This window comes from Sceloporus undulatus, chromosome 3 (genome assembly GCF_019175285.1).
Source record: "Sceloporus undulatus isolate JIND9_A2432 ecotype Alabama chromosome 3, SceUnd_v1.1, whole genome shotgun sequence".
NCBI lineage: Eukaryota > Metazoa > Chordata > Lepidosauria > Squamata > Phrynosomatidae > Sceloporus > Sceloporus undulatus.
Window position 1 is genome coordinate 273,540,229 of NC_056524.1, and position 20,737 is coordinate 273,560,965.

Below are 20,737 nucleotides of genomic sequence, written 5' to 3' on the forward strand. Positions count from 1 at the left end.
TTTAAAATCCAGAAGAAGTAGGCACTGAGTGACTCACCAGCTACACAATGTGAAAAATGTTGGTTCTTTAATGTGGGCTTTTACTTAATTAATAAAGGTTGAGTTTCTCTCTTCCAGAGAATTCCAAACTGCTGCAAAATCCAGAACCTTTTTCAAGGGTGACTGAGAAAGGGATACCTTTGTTCTCTGATGGTGCAATGCGCATGAACTTGGTGTCGTGCACAAAATAATTTAAAATGTTTGGTAAAATTACCTTCAGGCTATGTGGATGAGATGTATATGAAACATAAGTGAATCCCATGTTTAAACTTGGGTCCCGTTTTCATTAAGTATATGCAAATACTCCAAAAATATCTTTAAAACTCCAAAATTCAAAACACTTCCGTTCCCAAGTATTTTGGATAAAGGAGACTCAACCTGTAATTTAATTGGAATTAAATTTAATGCTGAAAATTCCAATTTTTCCAGTTTGTAAAAAAATAATTTAGTTAATTTAATCAGAGTAAAGATGAAAAGGCAGCCTGATTCTTCAACAGATCTCTTTGTAAGGTGAACTGCCTCCTTCCAGACACTTCATTGTATATTCTCTGTCAAGGTGTGAACTGAATGTGTGAAAGGGCGGTTTATACAGTGAGACTAGTAAATGTATGCATCTCCTTTGGGAATGGTTCAGGTGCCAGAAAGGGAGTTACCAGAATGGAAATGAAATTTAGAGGTGATGACAAATTCTGAGGCTTATGCAATATTAATTAAGCCATGTTTCCAGTCCAAAATTGCACTGTCTTTGAGTTTCCTGAATGCAGTTGATGCTTCATTGCTCATTTGGAATGTTTTAAAAGATAAGAGACATTGTTAATATTAATGTATAATGGGGCCAATGTAGATTTATATTCAAAAGCCAAACATGAATGAAGACGCATCTGCTTTAACCGTCAGCCTCTTTCACAAAACACAGTTGCACAGCACTTCAATGCCATTTTAATTGCCATAGTTGCATCCTACAGAATCCTGGAATTTGCAATTTGATAACTCACTTATCAAATTCTACATTCCACACTACAAGAACTACAATTTCAGACTTAAGCTTTCCGCAGAGCTTGGAAATTTCACTTTTTAAGACTACAGATCCTAGAATCCTCCAGCCAGCAAAGCCTCATAATGTGCCCCAGTGTATAATAATCTGAAAAGATAACTCTTACAAGCTCTGGCTTTCTGCAGTGCATTGTATGAACAGCTGCTTTTGCAAATTACCTAGAATATTTGGTTGGTAGAAAATATGGCAAAATAGTGCAAAGCAGATTTGCACTATTAAGCCTAACTGACTGGGAACCAGAAGAAAGATTGCACAGAGGCCAGAGACATAGTTGAGGAGGAATTAAGAAATGTACTACTTGTGGCCAAAAAGTAAAAGAAGACACAATGGAAAACACACAAAATGCTTCAAACAGTAAAGGAAAGATGAGAAGCAAAAGAAAATGGAGACAGAAACAGAACACATCTTTGCACCAATTCAGAACCAATTCAGAATCGCTTGGGTAATCCCACTATATTTACCGCAGTCAAATCTCTCCGTGCCATTTTAACACTGTGGCCATTCACATTTGTCACTGTATCAATTTAAAATGGAGGCAATCTCCATTTCCAGGAATGATGCAGTGTGATCCGAATTGATTTGGTAGCATGGTCACACTCCCAAAGATCATTGCAGTTCTTTTTTAAAAAGAACTGCCAAGGGGTCTGGTGCCAAATGCACCCGTTTCAGTGGGCTTTTCAGTCGCCATCCCCACCTTCCTGCAAAGTGGACCGAGTGCAGTTGAGGCAAGTGTGAACTTCATGGAAATAAACTGGTTCCACACCAGTTTATTTCCATAGAGTGAATGGGGCCTCCGATGAAGGAGTTATTAATAATAATAATAATAATAATAACAACAACTACTACAACAAAGTTTTATTTATGTGCCACCTTTCCCATAGCTATCCCAGTGACCATGCTGGCTGCCATATTTTGGACTAGCTGAAATTTCCAGACCAGGCACAAGTGTAGCCCCATGTAGAGTGCATTACAGAAATCAAGCCGTGAGGTTTCCAGCGCATGTACTACAGTTTCTAGGTCCCTCTGTTCCAGGAAAGAACGCAGCTGGCGTTTCAGCCGAAGCTAATAGCAAGCACTCCTGACCATCTCATTTACCTGATTTGACATCAGAAGCAATGAGTCTTGGAGCACTCCCAGACAGCGAACACAGTCCTATAAGGGGAGTGTGATCCCATCTAGGACTGGTTGAACTAGTCTTATACCTGGATTAGTGAGCTCAACAACTAGTACTACCACCTTATCCGGATCCATAGAATCATAGGCCCTTATCAGATGAGTCTGGAACTGGGGCTCTTCAGCACTGGGCGGTTCGAATTCACGTTATTTCGCACAATACCATCATACCTTGGAGCCCCTCCGAATTGGCAGGATTCAAATTGGCCAATACGTATTCGCGCGAAGTGCATTCAGTGCAGAATGTTTGGTCACACCGGTGCTCAACATGAGGATTGGCCGATTCGTTATCGGCCCCCTCGCACATGCTCAGTGGTGCCCTGCCAGGGGTTGCGACCTAAACGCTTCCCGGGGTGAAAGGGAGTCACGTCATGACCGCCCGGTAAACAGCTGGAGTGGCCAGCTCATGCACATGAACAATCGCGTACAACGTGCCCTCTCTACATTCTCTTTGTTTCCTCTCTACTCTTGCTTGTTTTAACGTTAACGTACACTTCCTTGCAACAAATTAGCATGCCCGGTTCTAGTGTGTGTGGTGTGTGTGGTGTGTGAATATGTATCTGGTGGGGGGGGACCAGTTCCAGCGTCTGTCAAGAGGCTGGATGGCCATCTAAGTAAATGGGGATGCTTTTTCTCCTCCTCCTCCCGGCTTGGGAGCCGCATAAGCTGCATCCCAAGAAGGGAACAGGCGCGGGGCCGCTAGAATCGCGGCGATCGCGCCGTTCCAGCGGCCCCTTGCACCTCTTCCTGCTTGGGATGCAGCTTATGCTGGCTCCCAAGCGGGAGGAGGAGGAGGAGGCTGTCGGAACCACTTCCAGCGGCCCCCCGCGCTCTTCCCTTCTTGGATGCAGCTTTATGCTGGCTCCCAAGCCGGGAGGGAGGAGGGGACGGCCGCTGGAACCGCCCCCCCCCCCCTCTTCCCTGGAAACCGGCAAGAGGAAGACCCACCGGAAGTTAAAATTGGAATCTTGGGGTCTTGCGATGGAATTCAGGACTGGGTGTCACACAGAGCCATTCGCACTGAGATCGAACAGGGCCCCAATCCAGTATAATTGCCAATCCCCTCTATCAGCGCACTGGCCAACACGCCTCCAAAAGAGGAGCCAGTACGCATTCAGTTCGGCATCTCGCGCATTCCACGTGCGTCGGATTGGGCCATTCGAATGCTGGTATGATTGGTATTGTGCGAAATAACAGAATTCGAACCGCCCAGTGCCACAAGACACCCCATTCCAGACTCATCTGATAATGGCCATAGAATCATAGAGTTGGAAGAGACAGCAAGGGCCATCCAGTCAACCCCATCTGCCATGCAGGAATCCAAATCAAAGCATCCCTGACAGATGGCCTCCAGCCTCTGTTTAAAGACTTCCACGGAAGGAGATCTCTACCCTCCGAGGAAGGAGTGCATTCCACTGTCGAACAGCCCTTACGGCCAGGAACGGTCCTCCTAATGTTGAGTGGAATCTCTTTTCCTGCAAGCTGTTCCTGGTCTGTTTCCTGGAGCAGCAGAAAAAGTCAGCTCTCCTCCAATATGACACCCCTTCAAGTATTTAAACAGGGCTCATATCATATCACCTCTTAACCTTCTCTTCTCCAGGCTAAACACACCCCAGCTCCCTAAGTCTCTCCTCATCAAAAATGTTTCCAGACCCTTTCACCATTTTGAGTTGCCCTCCTTTGGACACATGCTTCAGTAGTTTCAATGTGCTTTTTGATTGGTTTGCCCAGAGCTGGAGCAGTTTTCCGGTGGGGCCTGATCCAGGTGCTCTGTGCCCGTGCAAAATATCGGCCATATTTTTTTAAAAAAAAAAGATTTTATTTGTGTGTGTGTTCAATGCAAATGTTTGGGAGGGAAAAATTAACAACGAGACATTAATTTTTTCATGGTTTGATTTTTATTTTATTTGAATACACATTCTAAGCAGCTGTAATTGATGTTTGTGGTTACTATGCTGAATTATCTAACCAGGGCCTGCCTTTGGAAACTTCATCAGCGGGCATCCTCTGCAAACCTCCCTGAGGCCCACCTCAGGTGGCATCACCAGATTTCTGGTTTTGGCCGAAATTCTCAAAGATCCTTTGTTCTGGTGACCTACTACGCAGGCGCAGAGGAAACACAACACCTGAGGCCTACCGAGGAGTGCACAGATCTCAAAGTGTGAGGCTGCAAAGTTCCCCCCCAGATAGGTTTTGTGTTTACGTCTTTGTCCTTCTGCCAAGTGGAAGGTGAACGCCTGCAGAAGGTTGGAGAAGAAAAGGAACATCTTCTGTCTTTGCCATTTTTCTCCCCAACACACTCGCTGCCCTGAAGGGAGAGAGAGGAGGCATTAAGTCAAACAGTGATATCGGTTCACTTGGAAAATTCTCAGCTGAAAAGCAAAAGAATCCATTCTCTCATTGCCTGAGTCTTTCACCATCCAGCAAAAAATGTGTTGCTGGATGTGAAAGAGTTGGGCTCTGACTCATGGCACTTTGGATACCATTTGGGAAGAAAGGCAGGATATAACACAATCAGTAAATAAAGGCCTCCATCACAGGGTTCTCTTGTGAGATTATTTCAGAAGGGGTTTGCCTCTGCCTTCCTCTGAGGCTGAGAGCATGTGACTCCCCCAAGGTCTCCCAGTGGGTTTCATGGCCAAGCTGGGACCTGAACCCTGGTCTCCAGAGTCATAGTCCAAACACTCCAACCACTATGCCACGCTGCTCATGTGCAGGCCATTGAAAGGTACAAACTGTGGCTACAGTGACAGGAAAACCCCGCTTACCTCTTGGGGCTTCTGGATCCATGGGGAGGATGAGTAGTCCCACCAAGAGCATCTGTATCACTCTCCACACACTCTCTGGGTCAGTGGCTCGCTTGGTCCAGGGGGCCTCTTCCACCATGGACCTGCCCCTCCCTGTCCCCACACCAGTGTTCAGTCCATGGACCTTACCACACAGGGCACAGAAGTGGGTCAGTTCCATTGGTCAGTGCTATTCACATTATATCCACATCGTTCTTCACACCCATGCTCTCTGAATATGCTTTGCCGATTCGTTTCGCACATATCGCATTGTTGTTTCACACCGGGCAGCCTTCCGAATCGAGGTTTTGCAATTGGCCCATGCGTATTCAGCCAGTGAGGCAAGTGCAGATTGGATAACCACCCCAACCACTACAATGTGTATTTGTTGGATGTAGATCTTTTGAGGATCGTTAGAAACTCCGGATAGTAAGCAGATTGTTAATCCACTAGCAGAGCTTACTCAACAGAAAATGGGGCAGCAGAAAAAACTTTACTAACTCACTCCTCTCCCAGCCATGTGTCCCCATAAACACACACTCACTTGGTGAAAAGTGAAAAAAGAAATAAGTTTACTTACAAAATCTATGTATGAAGAGATACACAGGTCTAGCTTCATGTTGCAAGAAAAATGGGTAGAAAAGTAGTCTCCATGCCATATCAGGAGATGTTCCCTCCGCATGCATCCAGCTCCAGAGATGCCTGATGAGTTTGCAAGCGTTTGTAATGGAGTCTCATCTCTGCTGCTTCTTCACCTCAAGACACAGGAAATTGGTGTCCTCATGGTAACAGGAATGAGGAGGGGGAGTGAGGAGGGGTTTTGTAGTTCAGCATAAACTACCATAGACATGCCTTACTAGAAAGTCTTAGCATGCGAAGTTGCTATATCCCACAGTATTGGCCGATGCGCATCGGCAGATTTGTGCATGCTCTGTGGGGCTCTGAATGGGGCGCAACATTTTTCTTCCGGGATGAAGTCAGGTCACTGTTTCAGCGCTAATATCACGGAGATTGCTGCCTTTAGCCACTTACAAAGGGGTATGCACTATCTGTATGTGTGTGTGTGTGTGGTATGTGTGTGTGTGTGTATGCACACACATTCACATATACATACATACATACTATATATATTATAATACACATAGTGGTACACGCCAAAGTGAGGCCTTTTTTATGTGTACACCACACATTTGTCTGTATGAGGTTTTTTATATCATACAAACCCCACATCTACAAACCACTGTGCACACAGCCAAAAAGTGTGATGCCGTTTTTATGTGTACACCCATCTGTCTGCTTGAGTGTTTGTTATATATGTGCGTGTCTGTATCACACACCACACACAACGATCTACACATTACCATAGTGGTACTGCCCAAAGTGTTCCGCCGTATTTTATGTGACAACACACAGCTGTGTGTGTGTACAACCTACACCCCCCAGACACAGACACCACCACCACACAACAAACTGTGGAGCAGCCGTGTAATGCTGCATGTATATGCTTCAACACCTCTTTGTGTGTGTGGTGTGTGTGGTTGTGTATCTATATATATATCCAAACACAAACATACATGAGCCCCCACACACACAAACACATGCACACATACACATTGCCATGGTAGAGTGTAAAGAGACATGTCAGGAAATTTCAGCATATTACGAATACACACACACACACATTACAACACATATGTATGCGCATAGCATAGACCTAAGTGTATACATATATGTACACATACCACCCAGACACTGTTGACAATCTATGAGGAGAGTTAGCAGTATATGCCTGCATCTGCTTGCGTCTTTCCATGTAAAAAAAAGTTCATTGGTACAGGCCAAGACTTAATGCTTGACAATCTATCTATATGTATTATTATATTCATATATCTCTATCTGTCTGTCTGTCTGTCTATTAACATATATATGCATATATATATATATATATATATATATGCAGATATTGTATCACAATACATGATGTACACATGAGCACATTTGAATATGCAAGGGGGCCTATATGGATATTGTTTGTGCCTGTGCATGCATATGTTTTACATGTATAGACAGATACATAGATACATATATATATATATGCGCCAAGTTATAAACGCGACAATACTAATGTAATAAAAACGCTGAATGCTTTATTCCCCCCCCCCCCCGACACAAAAGGTTTCCGCTTTATCTCGTCGGTCAGTGGAAAAATGGCTCCCCAGCCCCGTCGGTTTGTCCTGAAAGGAGAAGGGCCAACGGAAGAAGGGGGAAATTCTAGTGCCGGGGAAATTTGTAACCTGGTGGTCTTCATGAGAACCAGTGGATTGGATGTACACACCAGCCAAAGCAGCAGAGGTTTTGCACTGGCCATCAATACGGATCCCGCCAATCCACTAATTTTGCGCACTCGCAAAACAGAGGAGCCAGCTGCCTTCAGTTCGGAACCCCGCAGTGAATACGCATTGGCCAAAGCATATTCACATTATATCGCATTGGTCAATACATATTCTGAGCTCACAGGTGTGGAACTCCAATGCGATATAACGCGAATACGCATCGACCAATGTGAACTGACCCTACTTCTGTGTCCTGTGTGGTAAGGTCCATAGTGTCCAGGGGATTTGTCAGGGTTTCTGGCCTGATTCAGGGCAAATGGGAACTCTTTTTAATCCAGAGAATTGTCCTGCAGTGAGGACTGGACCCGTATTTTGCCCATTTTGTCCCCAGGCATAGTCTAAATAGCTCAGTGTGGGAACAGGGTGGGAACATCTTTTTCCCTCTGTGCAGACATGGTCTATAATATCGTCTAAATCAGTGGCCCCCAAACTCTGGCCTCCCAGATGTTTTGGACTTCAGCTCCCAGAATCCCAGACCACTGGCCAAGGTGGCTGAAGCTTCTTGGAACTAAGGTCCAAAACATCTGGAGGACCAGCATTTGGGAATCACTGGTCTAAATGCTAATGCTAGTTCAAACTAGAGTAGACCAACTGAATCCATTAGATTTACCTACCTACTGACTCACAATTAAACAATTGAATCAATGAGTGTATTCTAGATGGGATTAACCAATAGGGTTGCAACATATATCTGGTTAAGTCCATATTGCTCCATAATATTTTTAGTTTCTTTTGTAAACATCTTCAGCACTTTAGATTTAATACTTTAAATGTTTTATCTGTTGTAAAGGGGCCCTGTAATAAATAAATGCCAGCAACGAATAAATAATGAAATAGTTTGAAAAAGTGATAGATGGTATGATAGATGGGGAAGGAGCCAAAAAGGAAACAAATGAAAATGTTACCCATCCTTGGAGATTTCAAAGAAGACTAAAAGAGAATTTCACTCAGGTACCTAAAGAAAACGGTATGAAGGCTTCTGGGCAGGTAAAATTCCCATCCTTGTCAAGGAAGTGGCCCGGGTTGAACTGCAGAGGCGTCTCCCATTCTTTGGGATCATGCAAGGCAGAAGCTATGTTCGGGAAAATGACAGTGCCCTGCAAAGAGAAATGATAACCATTAGGTTCTGCCTCTCAGCATAGCTCCATATATTTTGGAGGCATCTTGGATTGATCTCTGTCACTAGAAACCCAGGGGTCTCAGTGACAAAGGGTACCTACTATGAGCTTCATCTGGCAAGACAGCTGCAACCATTCCTGGATAAAGATGGCATGGCTACAGTGATCCATGCTTTGGGAAACTCAAGACTAGATTATTACAATACAACTATGACCAGAATCCTGTTGGTGACTTACACAAGCATATTTTTCCCTACAGAAGTGATTGGACTTCTTTGTCCAATGGAGGATGTCTGTATTCAGCTCAAGGTTGTTAAAGCAAAGTCATACATGCAGTGCTTACATGTGTCATACATGTGCTTACATTGCTGACTGAGCCTTGCATGTGTGAATATTTATTGTTCATTGTGCCTTAGACATGCACATTGTGCATTTGGTTGCACATTTGAGTTATGCAAACTTTTACCGCAAAAACAAGGTTGCATTGCACAGCCATTTTTTGATGCTATAAATGCAAAGTTATAATCTGTCTCCTTGACACAGAATCTCAGCCTCGATGTGGGATCGCCCTTGGGCTTGGTTCAGAAGCTGCAACTTGCTCTGGAATCTGCAACTGGTGTGGAATGTGGCAACCAGACTTCTTAGCTGGGCCTCCTGATCATGTACATATGACACTGAAGGAGCCATGTTGTTGTTGTTGTTGTGTGCCTTCAAGTCATTTCCAACTCACGATGACCCTAAGGTGAACCTATCATGAGGTCTTCTGAGACGGAGAATACATGACTTGCCCACAGTCACCCAGTGGGTTTCCAGGCCATAATGGGATTTGAACCCTGGCCTGGGAATGGGAAATGACAAAATAATTCTTCCTATGCCTGAAGAATGATGAGTAATAAAGTAACTTTTCTCCCCGCGTGAGAAGTGTGAAATAATTAGAATGCCTCATCCCTTACAAAGGGCAGAGACCACCCATTCCAACCAGGGGCAGGAAATTCCTTTTCAAATTCATTGTGCTAAAAGGTTTATGGTTTTTGGTGGTTTTTTCAGGCTATGCGGCCATGTTCTAGAAGAGTTTGTTTCTGACGTTTCCAGAACATGGCCACATAGGCTGAAAAACCCACAAAAGACTATGGATGCCAGTCATGAAAGCCTTCAACTTCACATTTATGCTTTTATTGCATCAGTGCAATTAAAGGGAGGGGTCCAAGAGTGTGTGTATGTTCACACTTGAAAAGTCTAGCAAGTAACATAGAAAGACACGGAATTTACCCCCCATTTACTTCATTTGCAAATGAACCATTTGTAAAGTCTCACACCTAGGTGATCACGTGGCAAATTTCTCGGCTCGTACATAAAACAATTAAAGGGGCCAGAAATCAACAATTCGTATGTTCAGTGAACCATGACAAATGATTGTCGCATCACTACCCTGGTCTCCCAAGTCACAGCGCAATGCTCTATGCTACTCTGGCAGTGAAGGAGCTGCATCGGTTGCCATTAAATGCCAAGCCGATTTCAAGGTTTTACTTTTCACCTATATGGCCATGTAGAGTTCAAGACCAAGCCATCTGAGAGATTGCCTTCTACTGGTCCTCAAACTCTGCTCTTTAAGGGATTTAGGACTTCAGCTCCCAGAATCCCAGACTATTGGCCAATGTGGCTGAGGCTTCTGGGAGCTGAAGTCCAAAATCTCTTAAAGGGCACCATTTGGGGACTACTGGTACAGAGCATCCCATCTTTATATTCAGCGCACAGGGGGCGGGGGGGGGGGCTCTGCTTACTACACACCTTACCTTACTTGGCATTTTATTATTTTTACTCTTATATCAGTTCTTTTAGTTTTATTGCCCTGGGTTTTATTACAAACAACTTTGGGATATTTTTTTCCGAATGGCATTTGAAATCCTGGCAAATAAATAAACAATGGAAGGAAGAATATCGAAGTTCGGTTTACCCTTTTAATAGAAAATTGTCGGATCATTGTGTCTTTCACGCACAACCTGGGCAGGCCGATTGCGATGATGTTACTGAAGCGCTGGCACTCGTGGATCACAGCATTAGTGTAAGGCAGGTTCTTGCGGTCCTCGTAGCAGATCATTTGGCCGGGAGACACGACTGCATCTATTTCCTTCTGGACTTTTGCTGGGAAGACACAAGCATAATATTTATACTCAGAAATATGAGGGCTGCCTTTGCATCTAGCACTGGTCCAAGCGGCAGTCCTCTCTGTTGTAGACTGTCAGCCATGTGGCTAATGTGTCAGTGCATACTGCTTCCGTGCATTGTGCATTTTGCATTGCACAATAAAGTGAAAGCTTACATGCATTCACTGCTTTGCACACATTGTGGTACTGTGGTATTCAGTATAGGGATTACTTAGTGCTAGCATAGTTTAACTCCACTGGCAGCTATTTGTGCTATGATGAGGTGATGTACAGTAGCATCTTGGTCAACATATAACACATGGCCTAATACTAAAAGGATACTACATCTATGCTAAAACACACGGAAATACAGTAACAAAGCAATAACATCAGTGGCCTCATAACTATAGTTTGAATGACAATAGCAACACACTAATGTCATCTTTAGCATTGTTGTTGTTATTATTGTTTGCCTTTAAGTCATTTCTGACCCTAAGGAATCCTGATAGTAGATTGTACTACAAGTGACTGTACAAATGTTGCACTGTGTTAGCCTTCGGTATGATCCAACATGGTTCTTTTATGTTCTTATCCATCCCCCTACAATAGATGTTCTCCTTTATTGCCTTGCAGTACAGAGGAGCTCCATTCCTATGGCACATTTGGCAAATTTGTTCATCTCTGTGTTCCCTCTGGAAAAACAGTAGAAAATGGAAGCAATTTCTTGTTGTTGTTGTGTACCTCCAAGTCATTTTCCAACTTATGGTGACCCTAAGGTGAATCTTTCATGGGGTTTTCTTGGCAAGTTTCTTTAGAGGGGGGTTTGCTATTGCCATCTGCTGAGGCTGAGAGAGTGTGTGATTTGCCCAGGGTCACTCACTGGGATTCCATGGCCAAGCTGGGATTCGAACCCTGGCCTCCAGAATGATAGTCTGATGCTCAAAACCACTACACCATGCTGGATGTTTATCCCCTAAATTAACAGCACTCCTCTACAATTAATGCTGAATGCTCAAGGCAGTTGCAACCATTCCTAGCTCCAGAAGAAATGTGCTTTCTTCAATTCTGGGACCTCAGCACACTACACAATTATAACACCATGGTTCCTTTTTAACTTCCATGGCTGCATCCTGTGGAATCCTGGGTTTCCTCCTTTGGTGAGGCACTAGAGCTCTCTGGCTGAGTGTTCTAAATATGCTCCCTAAACTACAAATCCCAAGTTTCCCTTGGAAAGGACAATGGCAGGGTGAAAGGGCCCTGGGTCAGTTCCTGACTCCGTTCAAGCAGATGTCAAATATCCTTGCTTGCTCTCCTACCTTGTACCTCTGGATAAAGCACCATGTACAGCAGAGTCCAATAGAGAGTGGTGCTGGATGTCTCTGTCCCACCCAAGAAGAGGTCAAAGATGCTTTGGATCATGTTACTTTCATCATAAGCTGGTTTGGGCTGGTCTTTCGTCTGCAGGACAAGAGATGAGGGCATATTACATGCTGCTATTACAGCTAATATTAACATTAGAATTAGTTAGAATCATAGAGTTGGAAGATACCTCAAAGGCCATGAAGTCCAACTCCCTTCTGCCAGGCAGAAACTCACAATCAAAGCACTGCCTGTGACAGATGACAATCCAGCCTCTGTTTAAAGACCTCCAAAGAAGGGGACTCCACCATTCTCCAAGGGAGTATGTCTCACTGTTAAACAGCTCTTAATCTTGAGAAGTTCCTCTTAAGGTTCAGGTGGAATGTCTTTTCCTGTACTTTGAATCCATTGCTCTGGGTCCTATTCTCTGCTGCAGCAGAAAACGAGCTTGCTCTTTCTTCCATACGGCATCCTCTCACATATCTAAACATGTCTATCATGCTACCTCTTAGTATAATGTGATCAAAGTATAGGCATCCACTTACTTTCTCTATCTGAGCAAGATAAGAATAAATGAAGTCTTGCAGGTCATCTGGAGCAGCTGTGGCCTGGTGCTTGCTGATCTGTGTCTTTATGAAGGAACACACAAAATCTCTTGCAGACAATGCCTTCTGGTGAGATCCTGGAAGATGGCTCAAAAGCCAGGGAAACATATCATAAATCTGGAAAGGATACATATCAGATGGAGGTATGAAAAACAGACCCACAACACCAAGGTCCTATAGATATCAGGTAACTCTATGATCACATTTTCCTACAAAAACCTCTCTGAGAATCCAGGTCATTGGAAAAAACTTTCTGTACTGTGGCTAGTATCAAAGGCCAGGGACAGACTGCCCCAAAAAGGTGACCTGCCAGAGGCCTATTTCCTTCTGGAGGGACAGCGCAACCCCCAAACCATGCGCTGTCCCTCCGGAGTAAAAAGAACCCAGTGTTTTCACTGGCACACTCGCAACGTAAGCGATGTGCGGCAACGTGCTTACGTCAAAATGGCAGTGCCTATGTACGTTAGTCTGCCGGAACTCAGTACTAGGGTTAGGGACTGTGCGGTTGCTGCGCGGTCCCTAACCCTAGAATCAGTGATGGCATGGCGCTTTGAGACTGTCCCGCACCAAATTTTAGACTGATCTCTACAAGGACCTCCACTTCTCCCCAGAGACTCTGGTCACTCCATGGATGTAAATTCTCAAATCTTAAATTCTCTGCTTTAATTGTGGTCACTTTCTCTTCACTGCAGAGACAACAAATACCTGTACTCTTCCATAGTTTTCTCCCTCTATGCAAATGTCCTGAAATGTTGTGGGGGAATTATTATGTGTAAAACATGTAGGGGTTTTGTGCAAAATGAAAACCCCTTTTTTATGCATATAAAACAGATTTCCTGCAGACGGGGCCCATTTTCTGTACAAACACTCCATGTGTTTTTCTTGTTGGATAATTTCCTCTGCAACACTTCAGGATATTTGAATACCAGGAGAAGACTGTGCACAATTCTAATTGTTCCATTATTTTTCTTGATGGTGCTTTTCTGCTGTTGAGTATTTTTTTTTCTTTCAACCTGAGAATGAATATTTGTGAGTATCATTTCCACCTCTCCCTGCCTAGGTCTGTAGGTCATTCCTTAGGAAGACCTAAAGCAGTTTACTCTCCTATCACTTAAAACCATTATACTGGGTTCTGCCCTCGGAGGCAGCAGAGATCAAGCCTGAATCCACAGTTGGGTTGTGGGATGCAGGCAGGTATTATCACACCAATGCCATCACCGATTCCTCTGGGTGAGTGCACTCAGTCTCATCCCGGGTCCCAGGTGTGCTTTGGAGGCCACTGTTCAAAGTCAGGAGCTGGCCATCTTTGTAAAGTGGCCTCCGACACACACCTGAGACCCACGATGCAGCCAGGTTGCACTTGCCCAATGGCAGCAGTGGCAAATTATGAGCAACAATGCCCACCTGCATTCTGGAACCCAACTCTATCCCATTATGGAGCAACTGAGTTAAATGTCGGTGCAATAAGCTCCATATTTAATGCTTAAGTGTATTTATTGGTGGTATATAACAGTGCTTCTTATACAGTCTTTATAGGTGAATGGGAGGGAACCCCCCCACACACACACACACACATACACACACAGACAAATGTGTGTGTTACCCAAAGGTCAGACCCCTGATCACCCTTCTCAATTTTGGTATCCATTGAATATTAAACGGGACACTGGGGTGGGTGAACTGGAAAAGAACCCCACTGGGATGACCTGGCCATACTATATTTGGAAACCCAGTTGGCTCTAGCAAGGGAGGAAGCAAAGGCACCCACCACAATGAGAGATCACCCAAAAACATCAGCATGATCCTTTGTCTATGGAGGGCGATGATGGGATTCTGGCTGAAGAAGGTGGTTGTGCATACACAGACAAGGACTCTTCTCCAGTAGCAAAAGTTTCCTTTGTCTGAGATAGTCATGGTAATTGTCTGAATATTTCCCCAATCTCTCAACTATTCTTCTCTCTTGGGAAAACCATTTAGCAAGGAGGTAATCCATTCATCCCGAAATGGCTGCCTCAGGATATGATTTTGAGTCCCAAGCATTTCAGATAAGGGAGACTCAGCCTGTATATGAAACTAAAACAGACTGGAAAGAGACTGAACTGTTCATCCCCAGCAGAACTATGTCATTAAATAGTCCAGCATTCATACAAGGCTTTCAGCCACAAACAACCTGAAAGAGATGATTTTAAGTCCTACTTAAAAGCCTTCAATGGAGGCAGGAGGAAAACAGCTAACCCATGTGATGGAGTTCCATAAACACAAAGCCACCATAATGCCCCCTTAAGAAAGCACTAGACTTTCATATGTATGGGGCCACCATCAAGAATGCCCTGTTTCCCAAATCCTATTAAAGGGACCATAAACTGTCCAATAATACAGTATCTTAGGGGCTATACAGACCTCCCCAAAGGAATGGTCTGCAGCCGCTCCTTTACAGCAACCTCACACTGCAGCCCCAATCCAGCCTCTGGAGAGTGCAAAAAGGAGCCACAAAAAGTGGTTCCTTTTTGCGCCATCCAATGGGGACCATAGCAGCAGGTGCACAACTTTATGATGCCCCTTTGGTGCTGCATCATGTGGATGTAGCTCCGGAGGGGCATCATGGTGGCATGCACCGTGTGGACCAGCATGCACCAAAATGGTGTCCTGGGGCGAGTTTAGGGCATCCAGCATGCAAACTCTGCACCCTAACTCCACTCACAGGCTGGAACAAAATGCCAGTCTGTGTTGGGCCTTAATTTCATTCTACTTCATGAGAAGAAGGGGAAGAAAAGGAGGTTTACTTACAAAGTGTGTAGTACTACTGCCAAATTTAAATATGGGCTCCATGGCTTCCAGCAGCTGGTGAAAAGTTTCATCCTCAGTGGAGAAGCGATGCCCAAAAACCACAACACAAATCACATTTGAAACAGCCAGAGTGAGGGCGAAAGAAGGGTTCATGGGTTTTCCTGCAGATGGAAGGATTGGTCTCATGAGCCAGCCTTGCTAAAATAGCACAAAACATCCTACAAGTGTGACCCACAACATCTCCGGCTCAAAGGCTTTTGACAGCCATTAATTCACCAGGGGACTTTGTATTTCAGTCAACCCAGCCACCCTACCATTTCCCAGTCTTTCCAAGACATGTGAATAATACATCCTGTACCCATAAGAAAAACAATGACTTCCCAAAGGAAGGACATTAATAAGAATTAGTAGTCCTGCATGTCTATGTCCAGAAGGCACACACAACACAAACCTGTTGTCGAAGAGTACCTTTGGTTGCTCTAAAGTGGTCCACCAGGTGGCGGGCTTCCTCTTGGATCTGGTACTCCAGGCTCCTCTTCCCGAGACCCAAGGTCTTCAAAGTCATCAGGGAAAAGCGCCTCTGATGCTTCCATGTTCTGCCAGTAGACAACAGAATACCTGAAGCCATTGAAAATCAAAAACAGACAAAACCTGTTACTCATTCACATTTTGAGTGCAGATTCCAAGTCCCAGGATGTAGTAATATGAAGTAGCCATTGAAATGCTAATACCAGTGTCACCACATAGACCAGCATGGATCCTAGGTCAGTGCTTCTCAGACTATCTGGGACTGGAACATGTTTGTGTCTATTGGCTTCAGCTCTTTCTTCCTTTCCTAGAAACTCTCCATGGACCTACAGCCAAAGCCAGAGGTAAACAGACCACCATTTTGAAAAGTAATGTCCTAGATCATCTCTACTGCCATGTGGTACCTTTGTGGAAAGTACCTTTGCTTCCTCAGTAGATGGAGAAATTGATTCATTTCCCATTCCGTGGAAGCAAAAGACTCACTCGTCCTTCAAAGCACAACCTTTTTGTGAATAGGTGCCATTCAAATTGTTACAGTATTCAAGGAGATACCATGTTACTTTGAGGCCATTCACACTACGTTATAAATCGGTTGCAAACCGGTTTAAAGGGGTCATTCACACTTGCAAATGACCCGAATTTGGGAGGACAGCATAAATCCCCCTTAACCCAGTTCTTTTGAAACTGGGGATTCTAGCATGTCTTTTCAAAAGAACAGGCCTTTTTTCACCAGCTGCCAATGGAAGCTTGCTGTCGATTCAGTTCGGAGCCCAGGAAGGGAGAGGTGGATCATGCCCACCTCTTTGCTCTTTCCTTGCCAGCAAAAGCCATAGCCATGGAGGGGTTCTCCTGGGAACCTACTGCATGGCTGCAGGAGACGGTACCTTTAAATACTAGCATCATTGCTATGACAAAGGAGTGCTTTATTTGACTGGTTTAAAAAAACAAAAACCCTATCAGAAACCGTGGGGAGTAGGGGTCTAAACAACCAAGGGTTGTTCAGAGGGGCTTGCCATCTCCATCCTCTGAGGCTGACAGGGGTGGAATTCCCCCAAGGAGAAGCTATCCTAGGGGTTCCTTGGCAAGGGGGTTTCTAGATCAGGAAAATGTCACCCAAAGAATGTGATGTAGATGTGCATCATTGGACTGACATTTAAAAACAAAAATGATCTAAATGGCAGCTCCATTTTAAATCGATACAAATAGTAAAGTGAACATCAACAGGGTTAAAGTGCCATGGAGAGATTCAATCAGGGTAAAAGTAGTATTGTATCATTGAATCTCTCTGGATCTATTCAGTACAAAAATGTGAGTGTGAATCTGTTTCAGCATTAGAAGACTTAAGAAATTCCATAAAACCTTTCAGATTCTAAAATCAGAGTCATCAAATGAATGGTCTGGAGTCCTTGCAAGCTTATTTTAGAGTAAACTAGTTCATCTCAAAGGTACTATTGGATTCCTTGAGCATCTTACATACCAGCTAAACAGTCCCAGTTTGGCAGAGAAAGCCCCAGTTAATCCTCTGCTGTCCCACTTTCTCAGCTGCTTTTAAAATGTCCCAGTTTTTCTCTCCTCCTCCTAGTTCCCCCTTTAGCCTTATCCTATTTCAGTGGCTGCAAAGCTTAGCAAGAAGTGCGCATTCACTTAACTCAGCAGGAGGGAAAAGAGAGAGGACAAAATCTTGAGATGCATCTACAACTGTGCTCTTTAAGGGATTCTGGACTTCAGCTCCTAGGATCCCAGACTATTGGCTACTGTGGCTGAGTCTTCTGGGAGCTGAAGTCCAAAATCTCTTAAAGGGAACAGTTTGGAGACCACTGATCTACACTGTAGAAATAATACTGTTGGACACTACTTTAACAGCCATAGCTCCATCCTACAGAATCCTGGGATTTGTAGTTTTGGGCAGTGGTGTTCCCATGCCTGGTGACACCCGCTGCAGCAGGGCAGGGCTTCTGGGGGTCAAGACATCTAGCCTTAAGGAGCGCCCGTATGGGGCTGAGGATCACCCATGGCCATGTGGTGCCCAGAAGGCCTGAAATACTCCTGCATCAGGCCCAGGAGGCCCCAAAAGCCCCCATGCTGGGCCCAGGAGCAACCGCATGGGCTGGACAGTGCCCACGGGGTATCACCCAGTGTTGTCCACACCCCCTAGACCCTCTTCCAGTGACGTTACTCGTTTTGGGTAGGCACCAGCACTCTTGGGAAGCAAAGGCTAAAGACCCTGCAAAAGTACAAATCCCTAGGCGTCATAGGATGGAGCTACATCATTTAAAGTGGTGTCAAAGTGCATAATATCTACAGTGTAGATGTCTTCCCAATAGACTCATTTGGGTTGGGTTTCTTTTTCCAAGCCTTCCTAAACTCAGCATATTAATCCCAGGGTTTCTTTGGTCTCAATGAAGGTGGGATAACCTTGCCTTTATTATTTGCCAGCGCTCTGAAGAAAGGGAGGACTGGTCGTCCCGCAACATCGTCCGGGTGAGTGGTGAGACCATCCTTCACAGCATGGAATCCATTCAGCATAATTATAGGGCTTGAACCCATCCACAAAGTATAGATGTCCCCATAAGATTTTGCAGCCTGTAGGGAAAACATCAGGAAAACCCAGGTGAATAAAAACCACATCCAAATTTTCAGTGATTATGGACTAGAAAAGTAGGCAAAAAAATAACCCCAAAATAGAAAATCCACAAAAGAATAATACTTGTATTGGCCATACAAAATGCTCAAGACATGCAAATGTACAGTCATCCCTTCATATCTGCGGCTTTGATTATTCACGGATTTCATTAATATGTTCCCTCTAGGACTGTCTAGGTCCTCCAGTGCAACTCTGTGGTCAACTTTAACTAAACATTGCACTGAAAGACCATTTGTAGCTACTCCAGTGCCATTCTGTGGTCAGTGTATGTTGGACATTGACCACAGAGTTGCCCTGGAGGACCTAGAGATTCCTAGAGAGGTGTCCTCTCAGGTAAAAACAGCATTTTTCCATATTCATGGGGGTCTTGTTCCCCTAACCCTAGTGAATATGGAGGGACAACTGTACATGTAAGTTCCCTTATGCACGTGGTTGTACTTTTCGCACACTTTGCATGTTGCCCAAATGCAGCTCACAGTAGTGTAGGCAGAGTTTCGCAGTTCTGACCATTACTTATGCAGTTCATATACGGTAATCATAGAGTTGGAAGAAAACTCCAAAGGCCACCCAGTCCAGCCCCATTCTGCCACGCAGGAAGATACAATCAAAGCACTCCCAACAGATGGCCATCCAGCCTCTGTTTAAAAACCTCCAAAGAAGGAGACTCCACCAAAACAGCTTTTACCATCAGGAAGTTCTTCCTAATATTTAGGTGGAGTCTCCTTCTCTGTATTTTGAATCCATTGCTTCAGGTTCTGTTCTCTGGAGCAGCAGAAAACAAACTTGGTCCTTCTCCATATGACATTCTTTCAAATATTTACAAATGGCTATCATATCTCTTAACCTTCTCTCCTCCAGGCTAAACATAACCAGCTCCCTAAATGGCTCCTCATAACACATGGTTTCCAGGCCCTTCACCATTTTGGTGACCCTCCTTTGGACACACCTCACCCCAAAGAAAAGAGATTCCACCTCAACATTAGGAGGAACTTCCTGAGAGTAAGGGCTGTTCGACAGTGGAACAAACTCCCTCGGAGTGTAGTGGAGTCTCCTTCCTTGGAGGTCTTCAAGCAGAGGCTGGATGGCCATCTGTCAATGGGGATGATTTGATTTGGATTTCCTTCATGGCAGAATGGGGTTGGACTGGATGGCCCTTGTGGTCTCTTCCAACTCTATGATTCTCTACATCCTTTTTGAATTGTGGGGCCCGGATACAGGATTATTCCAGGTGAGACCTGACCCAAAGCAGAATAGAGTGGGACTATTACTTCCCTTGATCTAGACACTATACTTCTGTTGATGCAGCCTATGTTTGTGTTCCCCGCCAGTACTAACAGTTTGTGATTGTGATTATGATTCAGGGTTTCAATGAGCCTGTGGAGATGCCTCTACAACATTGCACAACAAGAGAATAAGAGAGCAGATGGGAGATACAAAGACATTGCAGAATATCTGCATTCAAAAGAAGTTGCATAATTTTGCAAGTATAGATTTATGGTGCATGTGTACAATGTAGGATATAAACCCAAGCCAGCCTTTTTGTTTGAAGTAAGAATGCTAATGTTCATTAGAAAAACATACACTGAGGTAGAAAAGTAAGAGGCCTGCTTAAATTATCTCAAGGCACCAGATCCTGTCTGATCTTGGAAGCTTAGCAGGAGAAGGAACTGGCAAAACCACCTCTGAGTATTCCTTGCCTGGGAAAACCCTACAAAATCCATGTGGCTGATATAAGTTGACAAGTGTCTTAAAGGCAGATACAGAGAGAGAGAGAGAGAGAGAGAGCGGGGGGGGGGGGGGGAAGAAAGATCTAGTTCCCACTAACTATTGAGGCTGCAGAAACAAGGAGCCCAGCCCACCCACTCTTCTTGGGACAAAGCCAAGAGGTCTCCTCCTCCTGGAGAACCAACAGAGCGCGCCGGGGGCAGCAAAATGACAGCGCCCTGTCTACACGGGCGCCACCATTTTGATGCCATGGACACTTAGTGTCCGCAGTCCTGGTGTCATAAGGATGTCATGGGTGCACCAATGGCGCACTGTGACATCTTTATGATGCTGCAAGAAGGATCTGCTTTTTGCAGGACCTTTTTGCTGCGCGAGGGAGCTG

At 44.6% G+C, this 20,737-nt stretch overlaps 1 protein-coding gene across 1 annotated transcript; it reads right to left on the reverse strand.

Moving 5' to 3' along the window:
• Positions 1-2,630: 2,630 nt before the first annotated feature.
• On the reverse strand, positions 2,631-18,542 carry LOC121926004 (cytochrome P450 2J2-like). Its single transcript, XM_042458559.1, has 9 exons — positions 18,407-18,542; positions 15,927-16,076; positions 15,459-15,619; positions 12,612-12,695; positions 12,024-12,165; positions 10,518-10,705; positions 8,401-8,542; positions 4,404-4,574; positions 2,631-2,656 (listed from the first exon to the last, which is right to left on the reverse strand). The coding sequence occupies exons 1-9, from the start codon at positions 18,531-18,533 to the stop codon at positions 2,631-2,633; spliced, it is 1,191 nt and encodes a 396-aa protein (XP_042314493.1). The 5' UTR covers positions 18,534-18,542.
• Between the last annotated feature and the right edge of the window lie 2,195 nt (positions 18,543-20,737).

Coding starts and splice junctions, on each gene's coding strand:
- LOC121926004 (XM_042458559.1), bottom strand. CDS start 18,533: ATGGGTTCAAGCCCTATAATTATGCTGAATGGATTCCATGCTGTGAAG. Junction 8,543..10,517: donor GACAATTTTCTATTAAAAGG/GTAAACCGAACT, acceptor TTCTCTTTGCAG/GGCACTGTCATTTTCCCGAA. Junction 4,575..8,400: donor CTTCATACCGTTTTCTTTAG/GTACCTGAGTGA, acceptor CTCTCCCTTCAG/GGCAGCGAGTGTGTTGGGGA.